At 40.1% G+C, this 22,126-nt stretch overlaps 1 protein-coding gene across 1 annotated transcript; it reads right to left on the reverse strand.

The window, feature by feature from the left end:
* Nucleotides 1–15,777: 15,777 nt before the first annotated feature.
* On the reverse strand, nucleotides 15,778–17,633 carry MYF5 (myogenic factor 5; the record flags this gene model as incomplete). Its single annotated transcript, XM_082738819.1, has 3 exons — nucleotides 15,778–15,968; nucleotides 16,374–16,449; nucleotides 17,133–17,633. 3 exons carry the CDS (start codon nucleotides 17,631–17,633, stop codon nucleotides 15,778–15,780), a joined length of 768 nt encoding a protein of 255 aa, XP_082594945.1.
* Nucleotides 17,634–22,126: the final 4,493 nt, after the last annotated feature.

Below are 22,126 nucleotides of genomic sequence, written 5' to 3' on the forward strand. Positions count from 1 at the left end.
GCCCCCCCCCATTTTTATAAGGGATCAGCTCTTGAATATCATCTATCTAGATGCAATGCAGAACACAACCTTTAGTGATAAATAAACCCATCTTCACTCTCCCATCAAATCAAGAACAACGAATACTGTCCCTTACCACAAAAAGAAACATTAAGAAACAATCTCACGTATTATATTTCTTATCCGGGGTTTCCTTACAACACTTTTGTAGTTTGCCCAGACTTCTCTGAGAGCTCGTTCCTGCTTCTTTTACCCATTCTTCTCCCTCCCCTTGGTTTTTTTTTTTTTTTTAAAGATTTTGTTTACTTATTTGACAGAGACACAGTGAGAGAGTGAATATAAGCAGAGGGAGCGGGAGAGGGAGAAGCAGGCTTCCCACAGAGCAGGGAGCCTGATGCGGGGCTGGATCCCAGGACTCTAGGATAATGACCTGAGCTGAAGGCAGATGCTTAATGACTGAGGCCCCCAGGCATCCCACCTCTCCTTGGTTCTTAAATATAGTCAGTCTTCAGGGACCATCTCTTCATTTCTTCATTCCACATGCTTTCCTATAGTTCATGGATTCAGTGAATATTCAGCTAATTAAAAATTTCAAAATCTTATTTCTGTCTCAGCTTTTTAAAAAAAAATTCCAACATATATATCCAGTTGGCTCTCAGTATTTATATTTAAGTTTCTTAAAAGCGGCTCAGTAAATATTTTGATGGATAGAATGATCAGAGTCTTGTGAGAATGCCATTGCTACCGTGTCATTAATCAGTGAGCTCAGTAATTAGTGCCTGAAGAGCACTGTCAGTTGGGTTAAAGCCCAAAGGTGAAAATATTTGTGTGTTGTTGTTGTTGTTTTCTCCACATGTGATTGTAAACCCTTGAAAATAGTCTCTATAACTTGTTCATCATGGAAGGGGTCATAAAATATTTTTCCAATTATATTTTCCAGGTAGTGAATACTATTGTTCTTTCAGAAAAAAAATCTGACAAGTATGTTATAGATTTCTTCACCTTGATTTCATAATTTGTAAAATAATGCATGTCAAAGAGTGAGTGCAGTGAGTGTCTTTCTGTAATACCTGTTACTGAGCTAAGGCAGTGCACCTTGAGTCCTTCTGGCTACAGGCTCGTAAATGCATGCCAGGAGCTGGGGTGCTCTGGGTTGCCACTCATTACTTGAATTGATTGAACACCAATGTAGGATTATTCAATCAGGCTTTTGCTTTCACGTGAATGGCTTCTAACATTTTCCTACCAACTTCTAAAGGAGCAGACCACCTCTTTCTTACTTTCCTGGAATACAAAATCAGAAGACACATGAAAGAAAGAAAGGTTTTCTGCAGCAGGCCCTAAGGTTTTTTTTTGTTTTGTTTTGTTTTGTTTTTTCACCAGATCGATGTCTCCTAAGCTTCAGATCTGATCCACAGTCCACTGAGTTTAATCTGAATACTGTAGAAAGAAGAGACCATCTAAAGATAAATAAGAAAAACTATGTTTAAAAGTCTTTTCCACTCTGGGTAGCAACTGTAGACTCAATTTAATATTCCAAATGATGTAGTATTCTGCAGAATTCATGCCAAGGATTTAAACCTTCATGTTACTTAGATTTCCCCAAGAATGTTTTGCCCTAGTTAACACTGCAAAATGTATGATGAAGTAACTGATACCGGAAATGAGTTTCCCTTATTATTTGTTCCCTGACTCACCATGGCAGGGTTGTTTCTCGCCCTACCAGAACCCAAGCTGCCCAAGCCCAGTCCTGTGTTGTCTGCTGCTTGGATCTCTCAACACAATCCTGAGGAAGTTCCCGGTGCACTGATGATCCAATACAGACATGATAACTGATTATAGTCTCAGTCTCTGTATTCTAAATGCAGGCATATCAAGGATGGATTCTGATTGAACCGGCACATTCTTCTAAAGGGGCAACGTTTGGGAGATATATTTGTTAAGAGGCACTCAAAGGTGCCTCCTTCTAAAAGGGGGAAAAAAACCAACAACAACAACCAAACCCCAAGCCAGTTGCATATCAGAAATAGCATCCATTAATCTCTTTGCCAAGCAGCCCGAAGTAAAGAGGCCTTTGAAAGGAGTTGCCCTTAAGAAAGGAGTCATGGTTTAATGTGGTTGATTTGGAGCACCTTGCTTCCAGAAGCTAGCACCTGCAGCGGACTGACAGAGTCACTGCTTCTGGGAGCAGATTGGGTAATGATACTGATGACATTTATGGTCCAACATTTCAAGAATGAATTTACAGTGGAAATGGTTCTTAGTGCGGTGAATACATCATCGCAGTGAAAGATGGACGCCGAATTTATCAGCTATAAACTATGCAGCCCAGCTTAAGTTCTCTAGAAGGCAAGCATTACGCACATTACTCACAGTTATTTGGGGTTCATAATTCACTGGGAGAATATTTGAAGTACGAAGCTATATGCCACTATGGTAAAAACAAGAACAAAAAACCTAGAAAGGGATTTGCAGGCAAGGAAGAACAATGGAGAAACGTGTTTCAGGTGCCTCTGTGTCTTTTTCCTCCTCTGGTCAGATTTTCCATGGAAGCCACATAATTTTATCCTTGACAATCCCCTATATCCTGCTTTAGCAAGATTCTACCAAAACATTATATTTATTCATCTTGTCTTCTTTATCATTACTGTATAGGCCAGTCCATCATGTTCATTAGAAAGAATTTTTTTCTCTGAATCTATTAGAGAAATTCACACAAAATGCATATCTTTAATTTGTTGTGTGGATTTTATTATGCTTTACAAGTCACTCCTTTCTAGCCTTCGATAAGGACAAATATTTTCCTCAGACTTCTGGAATGTTCTCCAAATGATGCTAAGTATCTTCTCTTTCAGTGGGAGATGGCTCTGTGTACTGAAAAAAAAAATACTAGAGATATACTGGCAATAAATCCACATGTAAATATTGATAATAATATATGAATAGACTTGTGTTAAAATTGAAAAATAATAAAAATTAAAATTATGCAAAGAGGATTAATGTAAGCTATTTATTGCAGTAAGCCCAGACTAATACTTGCATTAGAAAGCTAGTTATTGAGAAGCAGAGATACTGGAGTCATAAGTATTAGTACTTATTCTTGGCTCTGAAATAGACTTCGGATAAAGTCTTTAATTGAAATCAATATTTTTCTGTCTTGAAATTAACATGATCTTTCTCAAAGATATCCTGAGTATAAATAATATGTAGGGAGAAATATTTTGATGGGGGTGGTCTAAGTAATCAGTAGGGGAGTAAGGAGATGCACTCCAACTGGCTTTCACAGAAGCTTCTGTCAGAATTCTGTACAATGGGTTTTTACTAAGTCTGGTAAATATACCAGGGCCCACCCTCAAATACATATTCCTTCCCTCCCAACCTATCCTTCTTATGGTTAAAGCTTATGGAATTAGATGTATACAGTAAATGAAACATTAGGTCTACTTTCAAAATCAACTAATTCTCTAAAAGAAGACTTTACAGATTGAGTAATGTTGGTATATGAAGAGCATGAAGTTTTATCCACTGTTTTGTTTTCTTTATTCAAGTGTCCATTTAAAAAACTCAGAAAAGACTAAAAAAAAGAAAATAATGAGGCAATTGTATCCAGAGTTCCCTCACCCAGATGTGCTGTCATTCTTTGTACATTAATATCCAGGAATTTATAGTACGAAGAATTTGCCACATACTATAAAATGTCATTACTTTGGCCTGCACGTTTACTGGCAACCAATATATAAAGTAATTTTTAAAATACCACCCATAAAAACAGAAGTCTTCCATATAACTTACCAGCAAGTGATACGGCTCAGCGATTAAAGCTAGAATGGACGTACCAGAGACACTCAACACTTGGTCAATGTTCCCAAGTGCCATAGCAAATATAACACATGAAACTTAATAGCCACGATTTTAAGAATTAACCTCCGGACAGGATTAGACTAACAATTAGAATCCTATGTATTTAAGTTTCAGTGAGCTATGAGTCTTGCCACCCGACTTTGGTTACACAATGATTTTAAAAGGGATGATTTTGCATACCACACTCAAGTTAGAATGAAAAATTATCTTCTCATGAATGCTGAAGTAACCATACCTACCCAGACAAGGTGAAGAGCACTTTGATTGTAATTTGCTTGCAACTCACTTATGCCAATCGCTAGTATATGATCTCAAAGTGTAACTCAGATATTATTCTCTAAGGATTATTAAAATAGTTTTTATAGCACTTCTGTATTGTATGCACACATGTATTTATTAATATTTCAGAGTTTGATTTATATGGTGAAAACATTTTAAAATTTGCATCTTCAGTTATTAATTCAGAGAGCGATGACCAAAGTTCAGAAGGGAGATAGGATGGAGAAGATATAGTTCTGGTGATGAAAGTAAGATTTTATTAAAGCTTATAAATTAATCAAAATAAAAAGAATAATTATTTTAGGTAACTAATTTAAGTAACTTTATTTAATACTGGAGCATTATATAATGTCTTATATAAACATTAATATTTGTTTGAAAATTTTAGGGTTTATCAAACTGAGTTTGAAACAACTCATTTTGGAATCTTGATTGAATATTTATTGTTAGGCAGAAACAACAAAACAAAAAACTAGTATGTTTGTGTTTTCTCTAGTTCTACCTAAACATATCTTCCAGCTATGAAAGATACTATATAAGGTGTATAATCTATTGCTATTGCTGAAGCATCTTAAGTTAAACCAGACTCTCTCTTGGGCCAACAACTTTCAGGTCCCTAAATTAAGAAAAATTTAGTATTTAGGAGTAGTATATGTCTCAGAATTCCCTCCCCGGTGTTTTGTATGAATTCTGCCTACCAGAACTTTTCCATGTATAGTGTGGGTTCTCTGTAATAGGAATTGACTTCAGAGCTTGATACATGGTACGTGTATAACTAATCCTAAAAACAGCTTGCAGAGCCGAGAATTAAGAACTCTGTGTTGTAACTGAGGAAAATAAAGCACAGAGAGGAAAAGTAGCTTGATCAACCTTTAAGCTGGGAAACCGTGACTTGTCCAGTGTCACTCTTCTTTTGCGGCTCATTCCCTTAACTATACCCATCGCTTTCTATATTCTGTATGCTGGATGAGAAAACCGAAGAAACCCCATGTGTTACTAAGAAACTCTTGAGCTGTTGAATCACCTCTTAAACTCAGTTAGTTGCACTAAGATGACTTTTGTGGTCATCAAGGACCCTAGGGACTTGATACCGATACAGAACATTTAACCTCTCTGGCCTGGCCAGAAATCTAATTTGAGCAGTTTTACTCTGATGCTCTATTTTTGATTGGTTAAGCCATTCATCCTGTTTGACATTGTTGTGTAGTGTTGCTATGCTTCCTTTAGCCAGCTGTCACATTCCAGCCCAGAGGTGGGTGAAATGATTCTTGTTTATTCTGAAACGACTCTTAGATGCTCTGAGTTGGCAATGTGTCAACGTAAAAGACACTTATCCTTTCAGCATAGCAAGCCTGAAAGACTTTCAAAATTCTTCGTGGAACTTTAAAAAAAAAAAAATTTCTTTCTGCCATTCAAATGTTGGCAGCCTGATGCAATTATTTCCAGCTCTGTTATTAACCCTGTGATTGTAAAAAGATGTCTTTGTAGTGGGTACTCATTTCTTCATGTTGAATTGATTCTAAATTTGTATGAGACTATTCATATCATATATCCTGTCCTTCTGAAAGAGATTACAACATTTAAAACAGGATGCATGTTCTGATCTACAATTAAATATGGAAAGAAGTTTGAATTCCTCTAGTAGAGGTTCTACTCATGTATACAAACTGATTCAAGAATATAGAAATTGATTCAATGAGCATTCATTTTATACTTTTTATGTGCCTGAAGCAAGACTAGATATCAGGGGCTCTGGATTCTGGGAACTCATAACCGAGTAGGAAAAAAAAAAAAGCAAAACCACATGCTTTTAATATTCTTTAGCCAACAACTTAGGCTCCTTCCAAAATGTGTTAAAAACTAGACTCAATGGAGTTTTGGTGTAGTTGTCCAGAAAATCATCTCAATTCTCCTTACCACTTTTCTGTGTAGATAGTTCGTCTTTCTAGTTACTATTATCCTTATCCACAGAATGTAAAGCCAATCAAGTGATTCAAAAAGTAATTTTAAAAATCAGCATTTTTTTCAAGGAAAAAAATATGGGAAGAGCCCAAGTGTCCATTGATGAATAGATGATGAATAGTTAAATAGATGGCAAACGGATAAAGAAGATGTGGTGTATATGCACAGTGGAATATTACTCAGCCATAAAAAATGAAATATTGTCATTTGCAACAGTGTGGATGGATCTAGGAAGTATTATGCCAAGAAAAGTAAGTCAGTCAGAGAAAGACAAATACCATATGATTTTGCTCATATGTAGAATTTAAGAAACAACACAAATGATCATAGGGAAAAAAAGAGAGAGAGAGAGAGAGAGAGACAAACCAAGAAACAGACTCTAAACTGGAGATAACAAACTGATGGTGACCAGAGGGGAGGTGGATGGGGGAATGGATGAAATAGGTGATGGAGATTAAGAATGATGAGCATTAGGTGTTGTATGGAATGTAAAATTACTAAACTATACATCTAAAATTAATATTACACTGTTTTTTAAAAAGTATCACACTGCATGCTAACTCAATGGAATTTAAATAAAAACTTTAAAAAAGTATATCAGAAGAGCCATAGACTTAACTCATTGGAACTGCAATGTGAATGGTGCATCCTTCAATTAACACTCTATTTCATTACGATACAAGTGCTAGTAAACGTATGTGTATAAACACAAGTGATGAGTCCTAGGCTTATCTCATTAAATATACACTGTGTATCAAAGAGAAAAAAAAAGTCAATCCTATAGCAGCTGATCTCTTTATCATCATGCACACAAACCACTCACATAACCAGTTATTCAAACTTTTATTTCTCAGTAAGTCAGGGTAGCAGTTAGATATTCAATGAATTTGATCAAAAAGTATTATCTTCAGGGATCCTGGGTGGCTTAGTCAGTTAAGTGTCTGCCTTGGGCTCAGATCATGATCCCAGGGTCCTGGGATCCAGCCCAACCGTGGGCTCCCTATTCAGCAGGGAGCCTATTTCTCCTTCTCCTCCCTATTCCTGATCACTCACGATCTCTCTCTCTCTCTCTTTCAAATAAATAAATAAAATCTCAAAAAAAAATTTTTTTTGAAAGCATTACCCTCAATGCTAGATCAATGTTCTTATTTTCAAGTTACATTTACTTTACTTTGGCAATAATTTTAAAAAAACCAGAGGTATATGTATTTTATGTTACCACCATTACTTAATTAAAGTAGTATGATTTTATCAAAGTTGGGATTTTAGAATACATTATTATGTGCAATATCGTTGTTTAGGAGGATAAACTTGACTTTTAGTGAACTGAATATGGCATTACAATGCTTCACTTTTTTTTTTTTATCACATTTGAACTGTGCACAGAAGGAAAGTGTTAACATTTAATTGTCTGTGAAACATTTTGAAGGAGTTAGCTTTGATGTGCAAAAATAATAGTTACTTAGAGGACTGTAATGCTGTAAGCTTGAGACACCCAACCCAAAGAAAATTTTTTGAATAAAAAGAAAAGAAACCACCACAAATAGTGCTTAAGCTACGTCTCTGATAATATGAAGCTTTCCCTTTCTTCATAATTTACTAGGTCTCACTTATTTAGGTCCACCTGCCTGCTATATAATCATATAATCATTCATCTTTTAGCGATTCATCAGCCCTGGCAATCTGATTAACCATTCCACAGGAAAAAAAAAAATTGAAGAAATAGCAATTGGTACAGGCTCAAGCTGCGTTAACTCAATGCTATTCATCCGGATGAAAAGTAAAAAAGGCAGTCAATCAGTTAAAAGTTTTAAATGTTTGATGGCAACGTATCATGTAACCTTAACATCTGGATGACTGGATTTTACTCTTTATATCCAGATGTCTGGCATCATACAGACACAACCTCAGCAGTTCAATCAGTCAACAACTTTCATTGAGAACCCTGCGTGTGCTGGACAAATCAGCAGGGCCTGACGGACAGTGTCACCTCACGCAGGGGCCATTTACAAAATCCTCCTAATTAGTCCTCCAGCCTCTACCCTCTCCCCACTACCAGAATACTAAAACACCATTTTCAAGATCTCTCGTGACTCGCCCAAAATACTTGCCTTGCCTCAGGTTTTCACTGAACTCTAGTCACTGCATCGGGCTATAATTGGACGGTTTACAGGAACCCCATTTATGAATTGATCATGTTACTTTCCTCTCTGCGTGTCAGTAAGCCCTTCCTCAGCTAGTGATGAGTCCTAGGCTTATCTCATTAAATATACACTGTGTATCTCACTGAGGGGTCGGTAATACTCATCTCACTGAGCTGCTTTTATGCTTAGATATATATTATGCCCATCAGACACTAAGAATATTTCTAGGGACATAGCAGTCGCTCCACGAGTGGAGGTAATTATTTTATCTATTAGTGATCAACATTAATAATACATGTAAAACCCAGTTTCTAATGTAAAAGAAATGTTTAATCAAGGTCCTTTCTTAACTTTCTCTTGGGGTCAGCGTTTCTTTGACCTTAAAATCCCGTTGACTGTAAGATGTTCAGCTTAAAACGACTTTATGAGTAAAAAAAAGAATCTTCATTAAATGTTGGTAAAGAATATAAAACCAGAACTGATTTCATAAATTACAGTATGGGAAATTATACTTATTGAGGAAAAATACTATTGTTTCCATTACTGTTACTGTCATTACTTTTACAATTCCCTGTCGTGTGTGTTACCCACCAACTGAATTAACTATTGTGTGGGGAAATGAGGAAACAAAAATGGTTCTAAAATTTCTGGCAGGCTTACCTAGGCAAAAATCCCACAAAGTGAAATAGGATACACAGGAGAAGATGCATCTAATTTTGTCCACGTTGGGATTGCCGTCAAAGGGCAACGTTTCAGTGGCCACTGGAAATAGGAATGGCTTTCTGTAGAAAAACCTGCAGATAATATTTGGAGGATGCTTTAATGTGATTCTTTCAGCTGCAAATCCACTCCATCTAGCTCATTTGTGAGATTCATAAAGAGGAATAAGGGAATGACTTGGGCCCACAGGCAGTGAAGCAGGAGGATTTTCTGGATGGTTCCAAAGATCCCCACCTCTGACATTTATTTACGAGCCTTCATCCTAAGTCTCAACCATTGAGCTTTCTTTTATTAATTATCATTCCCTGAGTATTTGTTATGTACGAGGCACTAAGCTAGCCATTTTTATGCCTCAGATCATGCAATCCTCCCAAGTTCTGTGATTTATATTCTGTTACTATCCCCATTTATAGGGAAGAAAACAAGGTTTTGAGAATTTAAGTAACTTACCTAAGTTCCCTCAGCTAATCAGTGATAAATCAGTGGAGCTCAAATTCGGCTCTTGTCCAGGGCCCCGGATTTACTATAAATAGTGGGCACATAGTCGGTGATGTGTTCTATTCTGTCTCTGAGTCCTCTCTATCCCACTACTGATGTTGACTTAATTCATATTCTTCCATAATTTCAGCCTATGCATAGCTTATAATAACCTCTCCAGCCCTACGAACATCATGATCTTTCAGTTTAGCTCCTATAATTAAACAGTGATCTATTTATCTGAGTCTGAATTCCTGACTTAAAAAAAAATACGTTTATTTCAATGCATATATTGGAATCAAGCTACGTATTTCCTAAGTGTTGATCCCTCTGTGGGATTGGTTACTCTCAGGTCAGATATCCACCCCTACCAGATTAAGTTACTAAAAAGGCTAATCCATGCCAATCAAAGGCTACATGCAGGGAAGCTTCCCTTAGAAATGGTATAGATGAGGCAATGGTAGAAACATCTCCACCATATGCTCTAAGTAGGACATGAAGCTATGGAATTAGAAAAGTCCACAGTAGACCAAAAGAAAAGAGGCCACACAACAGAACCTTAAGAAATAAATGTATACAGATTGGCCAGAATTAGAGAGGTCAGTATGAGAAATTAATGAAAAACAGAAAAGTAAGAGAACCAGTAGAAAAATAGAAAATAGTATTAAAGAATTCTATGAAGAAGGGAGTTTAAAAAATAAGAGTGTGTTCCACAACAACAAATGCTTCAGCAATATCAACTCATTCATATATATAACATAAAATATGCTACTGCAGTCCAGGGGACACAGGGTCGAGCAAGAAAAACAGGTCCTTGTTCACATGGCAGAAGAAACAAATGTTAATAATCATGCAAAACAATGCATGATTGTGATACATGATGAGACATGCTACAGAGGGGAGGTATATGGTATTTTTTAAGGTTTTATTTATTTATTTATTTGAGAGAGAGAGAGCATGAGCAGGGGTCAGGGACAGAAGGAAAGGAATAAGCAGGCTTCCTGCTGAGCAAGGAGCCCAACATGGGGCTCACAATCCCAGGACCTGGGATCATGACCTGAGTGGAAAACAGATGCTTAACTGACTGAGCCACCCAGGCATCTCTTGGGTGATGAGATCATAGAATCAGAGGATATGACATTGTGAAAGAGTGCAAGGAAAACTTCAAATTGATGCCTGAGCTGACATCAAAAGGAGATTGGAAATCAACTAGGTGAACTGGAGGAAGGAAGAGCCATGCAGACAGAATGTGGGAAGCTCCTTTGGCAAGAGGGAACACGATGGCTGATAAAGGTCCTTTAGGTGGCTGGAGTGGAGAAAGCAAGGACTTGATATTACATCTACAAAGAGGTAATGCTTGAGATGTAGCTAGGAGATAGGCATGCAGAACTGGAGGGTGCTGTTAAGTCTGGTCTATTATAAACCTGTGTGCAATAATAAGCTGGAGGGGAAATGGGGTGATTGACATGATCAGATGAACGTTCTGAGATGATGCTTCTGGCTGGAATGGGCAGAAAAGACCAAAAGTGATAATATGCAAGATTTTTTCAGTTCACAGAGTTTGCACTTATACTGGTTTAAGGGAGAAGATAAGGTTCGCTCCAAACCTGTAAAGCCTGGCCAACCGTGGATATTCAGGTATATTGGGATCCACATACTTAATGATGTTTTCAGGAATATAATTCTTGGCATCACAGGCACAGCTTGGCTTTCTACTCTGTTGGCTTTGTTTTTAGGCAGAATTTCCAGTCTTGGGGATGAAATGGCAGCTGGCAACCTAGAGTAAAAAAAAAAAAAAAAAAAAAAAAAAATCCTCTATATTATCACACTAGCAGAAAGAGAAATTTTCCCCCCTATCGATCCAGCAAATATCCCAGGACTGACACTTGAACAACTTGGTCAACTTGGTCATGAAACAATCATTGTGGCCAAAGAAGAGGACATACTCCGAGTGAGCCCTGAATGACTTGCTCACTTCTAGAGTCAGATGGTAGAGTCAATCTCACCTGAGCCACATGGCCTGAGAAAAGAAAAGGGGACAGTCCCCAAAGAGAACCTTGGATGATGTCTTCAGGAGTGGGAGACCCAGAGAAAATATGGGGTAAGGGGACAGGTTAAGAGGATCTTATGATATTCCTAGATAGAGATAACCACAGTTTTGATTGAGAGTAGAGGTCTGAGAGCTACTTAGGAGAATAAATTTACAGGATTTTGTAATGAATTAGCCAAGAGGATAAGGGAGATTGACATATCAGGAGTCAATCCTAAGCTTCACGTTTACATCCCTGGTGATACCATTCACTGAGAGACTCAGTACTGAAAGGGAGCCAGGGTAAGAGGTCAGGAGAGAGACGGAATATCATGAGTTGAATTTGGAACATATTCGGTTGGAGGTGCCATTGAGACATTAAAGAGACGCCAGGAATATACAGGTAAAAAGATCAGGAGTGACATCTGGGCTGCAAGTACAACCTTGCCCAGAATAGGAACAGTCTACTGATTTGAAAGTTGTCTTGACGATGGATAAGGAGAGTAGCAGAGCCGGATTACAGTGAATGGGTAAAATGGGTGAAAGTTAGAGAAACAGAGAAAGTATATACTAGTCAGTATGGTAGATTCAATGTGGCTACAAATTCATTATTATTTTTTCCATTGAAAAGTGAAGTTTAATTTGCTTCTCAGTGATTCTAGGCTGGCTTTAGTAACTTGCTTGACCAGAAGAATGTTCTGAGACTTCCAGTGCTAGGTCATAGGAAGCCTTGTAACCTCTGCCTGAGCCTACTGGAATCTGAGTTATGAGGGAGTCTAATTAGCCAGTCCAAATAGAGCGTTCTTAGGCGAATTATTAAACCCTTTAGCCTCAATTTCCTCATTTGCATAATGAGAAGTACTCAATAATTACTAGTTGCTGCTTTATCATTAGTGCCCACTGAATCTATAATGAAATGAATTCAGTAGCATAAATGGAGGTAAAATTTGGCTTATTTTCCTCTTTATGGAGAATTATTTTGTAGGATTTTAACACTATAACAATATTAGTAGCAACTCTTTGTAATAGCATCACAAATGGCCATTTATCCTGTTTTACAGATATGGCAAATAAAAACTGAGAAGACAGCAAGACATCATTCTAGACCCAGTTTAGACTTTAGATTGAATGCTAGATCCTCTGCTCAGCCAATGTACCATGTTAAACAACTGAATCACTAGTCAAGAAAAATACTTATAATCAGCATTCTTAAAGGAAATCAACTTAGTGTTCTATGCTTTTTGCAATGATGTGGAAAAACATCAAGAGGTGATATTTTCAGGGGGTACTTTGCCACTTCAGCTGGGCTTTCCTGAAGTTACAGAGAGCTGTGCTCTAATATCCTTCCCAGAAATACCAGCTCTGAAAGTCATGGGATTAAATTACGACTTTAAGCTAGTAACTGTTATAGCCCCAAAGAGAGCATTTCAGGAAAAACCTCTCTCAGATTCAGTAATTGTAGGAATGCCATCTAAAGGAAGAATTTGTGTACAATTTAGCCACTAACTCATGTCTTTCAAATGAGAAGAACAAAACAAAAACAAAAAACAGGGGCAATCAAGACTCCTTGATTTTTGACAGCAGCTCCCTTCCAAATAGCACTTCCCAGTTTCCATCATCTCACTAGAGTTTTCCTGCATAACCCAGTAGGCTTGTGTTTCTCAGGCACAAGGAGAGAAGAGTCTCCTTTTGACTATTTCCCAAGAGCCTCCTCCCCACAGGTCTGCAGATAGTAAAAGGAACATTGTCAGTTTCTTCTAAAAGTTTGTCTGCTGATTGCATTTTCCCAACGGCTGAGGTGGGGTGGTCTGACATAAGCTCAATGACACCCCAACCGTTCACTCTAGGGGATTTCTAGTTTGCCAACTCCTGTTGTTGGTTGAATATTTTGCCGGGGTCCCTTCTCACTCCTCCCCATCCACTTCCGTGGAGAAGAGACTTTTCTTGGTCTGTACTACGGGAGAGCCAATTCTCGAAGGCCCCTTGTCAAAAAAGTATATATGACGGTGTGTGATATGTTGTGCCAAGCTGGTTGCTGAGGAGACACCAGCCTTGGATGTTAGTACACAGGAAATGAGAATGACTGAGCAAGTTGGTGTGGACTGTGTTACCGTCAATGACACATCGATCCCTACCTAGATTCACTCCAGACTAGCAGAAGATGAACTCAACACTTGGAGGCACTATAATTTCCACTGAGAATATCAGATACATTGACAAGTTGTAGAAGTGACTGGAGTTTGCTAAGGAAAAAAAGTTCATTTTTATTCACTTGAGTAAAATTACACAATATTCTCTGCTTGCTTTTCTGAAATGGAACAGAGTATGGTAATGTGACTTAGAATTGAATTTGAAAAAAAACAAACAAATCTTTGGATGACTCCCTTTATTCTAATTCTACAGAGAACAGCAACAAATCTCCAACCTCTCCACAGAAGTATAAGAAAGAGTGTATACTTAGCACAGTGTCCAGTGAGGGTGAATAACTCAAATTTATACTAAAACTATGCATATATCTCTGTCATGCCTTCTTGAATTCTCCTTACCTCAACTCCTCACACTACCAACCAAGGATGAAGAAAGACTCACCTGTGTGCTTAAAGTCGGCATCCCTATTAGGCCATGATGCTAACAGAGACAGGAGGCTTCATGATTTTTTTGAACTCAGCCCTTCTTCTCTTCTTTCCTTAATGGAATAACTTCCATTCTTTTATGTCCGATGACTGGACAAGCACAAGAAAGATAATATTGGAAGGATGGGAAAAGTCTTCCTGAAAACAGTGTAATTGCCAAGCTCTGGCAAAAAGTCCATTGGATTACTGTATATAATGCAATCCTTAGCAATTTTAAGTGAAAGTGCACATTAGAGGATGAAACAATTATCTTTTCTGCCTGGGAACAGTTACTCTAGATGCTTCAAGGATATTTCCTTTTTATCTCTCTCAGCAGTAAACTTGTGAGAATTATCTCAATAATCATCTGAGCCTATTTCCTACTTAATTGTTCTATTTTTTAAATCTCAATTCTTGCTAAAGGAGATTTAAAGTGATGAACAATGAAAAATGCATGTCCATCATACACACACACACAGACGCACACAATATGATTAATAAAATCAGAAAGGCTCTGGAAAGGAGGAAGCCAACTGTAGTCTGTTTCACTTGACTATAGTTTAAGTTTTCTTATTATAGCACTTTAGCAATACAAAAAAAAAAATCAGCCCAATACTTTTAAATATTTTATTGACAATATTAACATAATGTATCAAGATATTTTCAGGCAAGTAGATAAAGTAAATGTGATCTAACTCATGAGCTATTAAAATGTAATGTTGTACATTCTTTTCATTGAAACATGTGGTCTTGTCCTGAATGACTTCCCTCCACACACACATAATTTGACATTATATGGCACGGTACTCAGAGAAGGGAAAAACTGTATTTAGCAGGCTCCCTTCAAAGCTGATTAAAATAGAAATGTTCTCTTCTTTTGTCACAACAGGACCTAAACTGTGTCCATGAGATGGCAAACATTCACATGTATCTACAAAGCCAACTATTTTGTTATTTTCAGCCCCATGTTAAAAATTTTGTGTCAGTGACCGCTAATTCCATTAGGGGTGTTCTTTTTTTAAAAACATAAACCAAAATATTTCTTTCATCTGAACAATTTTATTTATGGTGGAATTTCCAAAATTTCTTATATCTTGAAATTATCCACAAAGTATTATTTTGTGCTTACACAAAAAAGAGGCATTCCTTACAAGAAAAGATAAAAAAAAAAATACCATTAGGCAGTATTGTTATGTGTTTACTTAATACAATATCACCAAAGAGTTAATAGAAAAACAAAAGTTAAATATATTTAAAGTTTCCTGTAACTGATTTCTGGCTGTTCTAATGTTTTAAAGAAAAAAAAAATAAAGATCTAACATCAGACATAATATTTTGATAAGCAATATTTATTAAAAAATATAAGTTAAGCATTGCAACAAGCTACCTTCAATAAATTGCCCCCTATCAGAAAGAATATTATTGGAACTATATATCTAAAGCAATAAGGAGGTAAAGAAGAAGGAGGAGGAAGTGGAGGAGGAGGAGGAGGAGAAAAAAAATAAAGTATAATCACAACGGTGACTTTTGAGTTAAATACACTTTCCGTATAAAGTGGCAAGATAATATTTACAAATTTACAACTGAAAGGAAATCTTTATGTACAAGTTGTTTTGCTTTTGAACTTTTGGGGCTTCCTTCCTCCTGTGTAGTAGGCCCTCCTTGTAGAACTCATCTAGCCTAGATTTTCAGTTCATAGCACATGATAGATGAGCCTGGAATTAGAGGCCCCTGGAGTTGCAGGCTGTGAATCCGTGCTGGCAACAGGGGAGAGAGAGGCCGGGTCCTGGAGAGGCAATCCAGGCTGCTCTGAGTTGGCGATTCGATCCACTATGCTGGATAAACAATCCAAGCTGGATAAGGAGCTTTTATCTGTGGCATATACTAAGAATACAAGGAGAAAACCATTAAAAAAAAAAATCCCAAATAGAGAGACTTGCTTATGTGGCCTCTTAAACCATAGGTCAGCAACTTTGACATCCAGAGGTCAGGTGGTCACAGAAAGCCTGTTGTAGAAATTTGCAACAAATATCTAGCAATTCACGGGGGTGAACAGGGAGTGGAGAAGCCCTTTCGTAAAATTTCAAGCAAAAGTGCATATGTGTGCATCTGTTAGGGGGATTTTGAACAAAAGATGTGTGCCTATTTTGCTGCACCAAACCCCCTCCATAGGAATCCTCTCTTCTATTCCCTTCCCCAATACAGCCTGGAAAACGAGACTCTGCTTTGACAGGCTCAACTGTGAAGTTGAACTGATTTTGAAATTCCTCTGAAGTCATCAGTTCTTACCATTTGGCATATCAGGGCAGTAGATGCTCTCAAAACTGCTGCTTTTTCTGGACCAGACCGGACTGTTACATTCAGGCTATAATACAAGACACAAAGGAAGTTTGTTTTCAGGTCTTGGCAAAAAGATGCTCCGAACTAGGGTGGCGCTGGGCTTGACCGCTAGCTCCGTGCATTGACCACTCTCCATCACCTTCATTGCCTCGATTTAGGAAGAATTGGACCTCGCCAAATTGTAAGGGCACCGAGGTCAATCTCTGTGCTTGAAGAAGAGGAGAGCAGCGGCAAAGGGAAGAGGGCGGGGGTGGAATTCAGCAGCAATGTGCATTGGGTTAACCATGCAAAATGGATTGGAGTAGAAGGAAGCCACACTAATTCAGGGAGAGAATACTTTCCCAGGGCAAAAACCCATTAAAACCTGGCAACGATGGGGCAAATGCCCTCCAAAAAGAATGCATCAATATCCCTTTCCAGCCAGGCCTCAGCAACGCAGAGATGGGGGCCATGTTATTGATCATTTGCAGCCACCTGTCTCATATGACAACTCTCTCCTGCAATGTTCACCTGGAACCTGGGAAGAAGTCAAACTAAAATCCTGTTCAACAGCTGTTTCCTGGCATCTTTCTAATTGTGGCACCCCTTCTCTAGCACCCCCCCCCCAACTACCAAGCAGTAACTATTGAATATTTCGTTGCCACTCCTAGTTTAAATGAGATGTAAGAATTTTTGGAAAAGACTGGGGTGACCAGCGCTATCTCTTACCATGCCGTCAGAGCAGTTGGAGGTGGGGCTGGTGGGCTCCGAGCAGCTCTGTCCTGGCAGGCTGTAGTAGTTCTCCACCTGCTCCCTCAGCAGCTCCTGCAGGCTCTCAATGTAGCGGATGGCATTCCTGAGGATCTCCACCTTGGGCAGCCTCTGGTTGGGGTTGGTCGTGGTGCACCTCTTGAGCGTCTCGAAAGCCTGGTTGACCTTCTTCAGGCGTCTCCTCTCACGCATGGTGGCCGCCTTCCGCCGATCCATGGTGGTCGACTTTCTCTTGCATGCTTTGCAAGCCCACATGAGACAGTGTCCAGCCTGGTGGTGGCCTGTAGGTGCTCGCACGTGCTCATCCTCGTCTGAGCCTTGCAGCTCTGGTTTGTGCGCCCCGAAGGCAGCTCCTCTTGGCTCAAACTCATCCCCGAACTCGCCCTCAGGGGACGGGATGCAGGAGCCCTCATAGAAGTATTCAGAAGGCGAGAACTGGCAGCCGTCCATCATTTCCATCTTTTGCGGTGAAGCAAGCGGTGCACCTGGACAGCTGCGAGAGATACAGGGGATAGACCGAGCCTGGCGCCGCTGTGGGCCAGTGAATCCCCGGGCGGAGCTCCCTGGTCGGTTTCTCCGGTAATTAACAAGGGCAAACGCCTAGCGGCCTGGGTCGGGTGTGCTGGGGTTGGGGCTCTTTATATATTCTTGGGGGAGGGAGGCCGGCCCCAGTGGCCAGGCACTATTAGCATATCCCACCACAACCCCCGCAGGGGCTGTCTGGGCGAACCTCCGCCTTTCCTCTAGAGACAATTTGCTGTTTACAGCCCCTTTTGACGCTAATGGTTTTACTGCATTTCTGCTGGGGCGGGGGATCCGACCCGCTTACTCGCACTCTCTAGGTTACCTAAACCAAGGGATCACTTAAAGAGTGGTAGAGACAAAGAGGGACGAAGTCCATCCAACCTTTTGGGATTGCTCATACATAAAAAAATATTAAAACACACACACACACACACACACACACACACACACACCCTACTATAAGGTGAAACCAAAAGCAGACCTGCCTTCCCAATCTTGGACATGAGGAATTAGCTTATTTTTTGGTGTTTGTTTCTCTTCTACATGAACTTTAATTATCTTGGGATTTTTTTTAGTCAGTGGATCGAATAATGGTTGCTAAAAACTTTGAAGCAACACTTTGAATCATGGAGTGAATCTGGATTTTTAAAAATCTATTTTGCTCTGGTCAGCTGGTCACTTTATAGGCTCTGCGTTGTTGGAGGCTGGGCAGGGAGGGTCCTTTTTCCCCAAGACAGGGCTCACTCTGAGTTCTGCTTATCTAAAAGGAGGTGGGCTCCAGGGCCAGGTGATGCGAACCATCCTCGCTTCCCTTCCCCTTCTGCACACGTTTACTGAGCGCCTCTGCCCTTGTACTAGGCCTTTGCTAGACCTGGTACAGATCTGGCAGTTCCCTGCTGACTGCACCTCTGTGATTTGTACGGGAAGAAACTGAGTTTTAGACGGCGACCTCTCTTTCCAGGGGCGAGTTTCCTTTCTCCCCTTTCTGCTCCGCCCTGCCATTTCGACAGACTAAACAGCCAAGCTGGGCTTTGGGGTCGCTAATTTTCTGCTTTCAGGCGAGCTAACACCGTTACAGATGCGTCCCAGCTGCCAGCACAGCAATCCTTCTCGGCTCGTGTAAAATTTCCAGCTCAAACCTTGAGTAACTTCACACACTTTGGTGACAAAAGCCTTCCAGAAAAGTAATCGCATTAGGGTCTGTGGAACTTTGGTGGGTAGGAGAGAAGAGAGGGCTGCCATTTACGTAAGAATCAGTCTATCAATTGGCGTTTGCCAATGTTCCTCCACCTTTAACCTACTTCCAGATCTCTCAGGGAGGGGATGCGAGGGGCCACTGCTCTTCATGGACAGGAAAAAGGATTCCTTAAGGTCTAGGCACATAGACTTAAGTAGCCTGGAGATTTAGACAGGGGCTGTGGCCCGGTTAAAATAAGAGGGAGTGTTTTCATCACCATCTTCAGTCATCCAGTCCAGGAAGCGTTGTGGCTGGTGGGGCGGCGTCGCGCTTTCTGGTATTACTTATTCCTAAAATTATTTTCCTCAAGCAACCCTGGTTGGCTGATCCCAAGTCTGTAGGGATCAGAGAAGTTCTAACTTTTTCAGGGTGACATCCGCTCTCCAGTGTGAAGGTTCAGAAAAACAGGAGTGGTAAAATGTCAGTCACTAAGGTTAGCTTCTACCTGCAGGGCTCTGCCCCCTTTCCCACACTAATTCATCCCTAAGACAAAGACACCACCACACCCCTCACCTCTGGAAAAATCAAGCTCCTTTTTCACACCAACGGGCTGCTTAATCGTCTGGCCAGTGGGAAATCCGTCTGCACCTTATTTAGGACTATTACCAAGTGGATGCCTTTGAAATGAATAGGGTACTGAGGGCTACACTAGATGAAGGAGTCAAGTTCCTGAAGGACCCAGGCGGAGTCTAGACTCCATCCACAGCGGTGGAAACATTGGAATTGCATACACATTGCTACCTCTGAAATACAACTGTGGGGAGATAATCTCAGCCAGGAAGTCACACAGGTTCCGGCCATCAGCAATACCCCCACTTTCTCCGATTGTGCAGCACACACCTGACGCACAGATTTATGATTTGGGCCCAAATCAACTTGCCCTTCCAAGTTTAAGTGGAAGACGTTATCCTCGCCTTTCAGCTGATTTCTTTCCATCAGGCGCCTCCGGTGCTCTGTACCCAATCCCTCAGCGCGGGATATGTGTAGTAAACAATGATTAAGATTTTTCTATTTGCCGAGCACTGTTCTCATCCCTTCCTTAATTGTTCATTCATTTCCTACGGTCGACGACTCGGGGAGGGAGACGGTTTGTTAGAGCCATGTTTAGAAGACGGTAACCGAAGCTCAAGGGGAAAGTAATCTGCCCCCAGTCACGCAGGGTTGGAACTGGGCATCCTGAGTCTTAGAGCTCGGGCTCCTAGAAGTGAATTTTGTTTGTTTTCTTGTCCATTCCGACTCCGTGCGCGCGCTTGGCGCTGCAGCAGACCCTCGCCCGCGCTGGTGCCGCTCGCCCTTCCCTCCGCGCGGGGCCTGGGAGATGCTGTCACTCAGGAGGCTCTGTCAGTAAGGGCGGTTCTCCCGGGTTAGGGCCGTCTTGAGTAAGGTGATCTCAAAACAAATTTACCAGAGTGCCGCGGGCGAGTGGAACTAAAGAAGCCGCGAAAACACAAGCGCCCGGAGGCTTAATGGGACTTGTTGGTCCGGGGAAACAAGGTCCGGGGTTGAGGACCCTTGGGACTCAAGCGCTGAAAATAGGATCTCAAAACGCCGCAGTGAAAAAAACGAGACAAAACTTAAACCGCTGTCAGTGGTGGGGGCGAGGGAGGGTGAGGAGGAGGGGGAGGAGAGAGCCAAACAAAACAAAACAAAACAAACATACACAAAAAACGAGAGACAATATACAAAGGGAAAAGGAAGCCAGTGTTTCCAAGACGTCTGGGATCCCCCGGTACAGGAGGGATTCTGCTGCTCTTTTCCGACGGGAATCTGCGTAGGAGAAAATGAGGAACTGGGTGAGCTTCGAGAGAAAAATACTTTTTTTGGAGTGGGGAAATTGAATAAAGCAGAATGAAAAAAGTTGAAAATCACTTAAAGAGAGAGAGAGAGACATCTCCTGATTATTTGGGTGCTCTTACTTAAAATCAGACTAGACTGACTTTTGTTCCTCATCCAAAAGAATAAAAATACAAGCAGTGGTTCACTCTTTCCTGAGAAGTGAATTTCCTCCGTGCAGAGAAAACTCCTAAGTATTTAATAAGCAACCACGTTGTTAGAAATGACATTCCAACACTAACTATAGGAAAGCCTTACAGTAGGCAGATGAAGGGAAGACAGTATGCCATGCATGGTGTTATAAATGAATGCTATCCAAGGTTTTCCTGGAGCATATCAATAATTAAAATATTTTTTCACTTAACATTTTGAAGGAAAATAAATGCATGTTTGACTTTCTTACAGTTTAGACTCAACAGGTTTGAACTGCATAGACCTTTAAGTAATCACCAACCCCCCCCCTTTTTTTTGAGAACCTATTTTAATTTAAGTATTATGGCAACAATCCTAGTGTTGATGGACAGACTCCACCAGCAATACAATGCTCAGAGCTCCCTTTCCTAGTAAATTTTGTCTACCCTAGGAATTCTGCATTACTCCAAATTTTCTGTGATTCTCTCAGTGGGAGAAACCAAATACACATAGAAAGATGAGTCCATTTCAATTGCTTCTGCTTCTATCTGAGACCCTTATCAATTCCTGGACAAAGGGAGCTGTTCTAGAGATTTTTTGCTTATCGTATATGACTTCACAATGTGCTAAACAATTTCAAACTGCTATTAACTCTGGGAACCAGGCACACCTAAGTAAACACATTAGTACCTGCCAAAGCTGCTGGAAGAATTTGTGGAGAAGACAGCTGAGGAAGACATTGGCCTCTGCTTGGATTCGAAGACTCCCAGGAGAGATCAAAGGCCCATGGAGGGACTTTGAGCAGCCTTGAGAATAGAGAAAGGAGCCAGTCCTTGCAGCATTATCTTTGTTTCAGCACATGGCATAGCCATTCTGAACTCAGAAGCCAGGCTGACTCTGAACTAGGCTTGCAAAAAATGTCCTTTTCAGAATGAAACCTTTAGGGCTGAGAGTCATCTTTTTATAACACTGCTTTTGAGGGTTGGGGAGTGACTGGAGAGGTCTGTTGGAGAAATGTCTTGAAGGCCTGGCTCTTTGAGGAAGCACTGTGTCATTCCTAACTTACTAATGCATTAGATTAGGAAATGAGATATTCAAAAGTTCAAACTTAACTATATTTAAATATATCTTTCTCAGAGAATTTTGAGATAAATAAAAGATATAAAATATTGCTTACTAAGAGAAAAGCATGAACAGCTATATTCTAACTTTGAGTCAAAAATGT

This window comes from Mustela nivalis, assembly GCF_964662115.1.
Source record: "Mustela nivalis genome assembly, chromosome: 7".
In the NCBI taxonomy this organism is placed as follows: Eukaryota; Metazoa; Chordata; class Mammalia; order Carnivora; family Mustelidae; genus Mustela; species Mustela nivalis.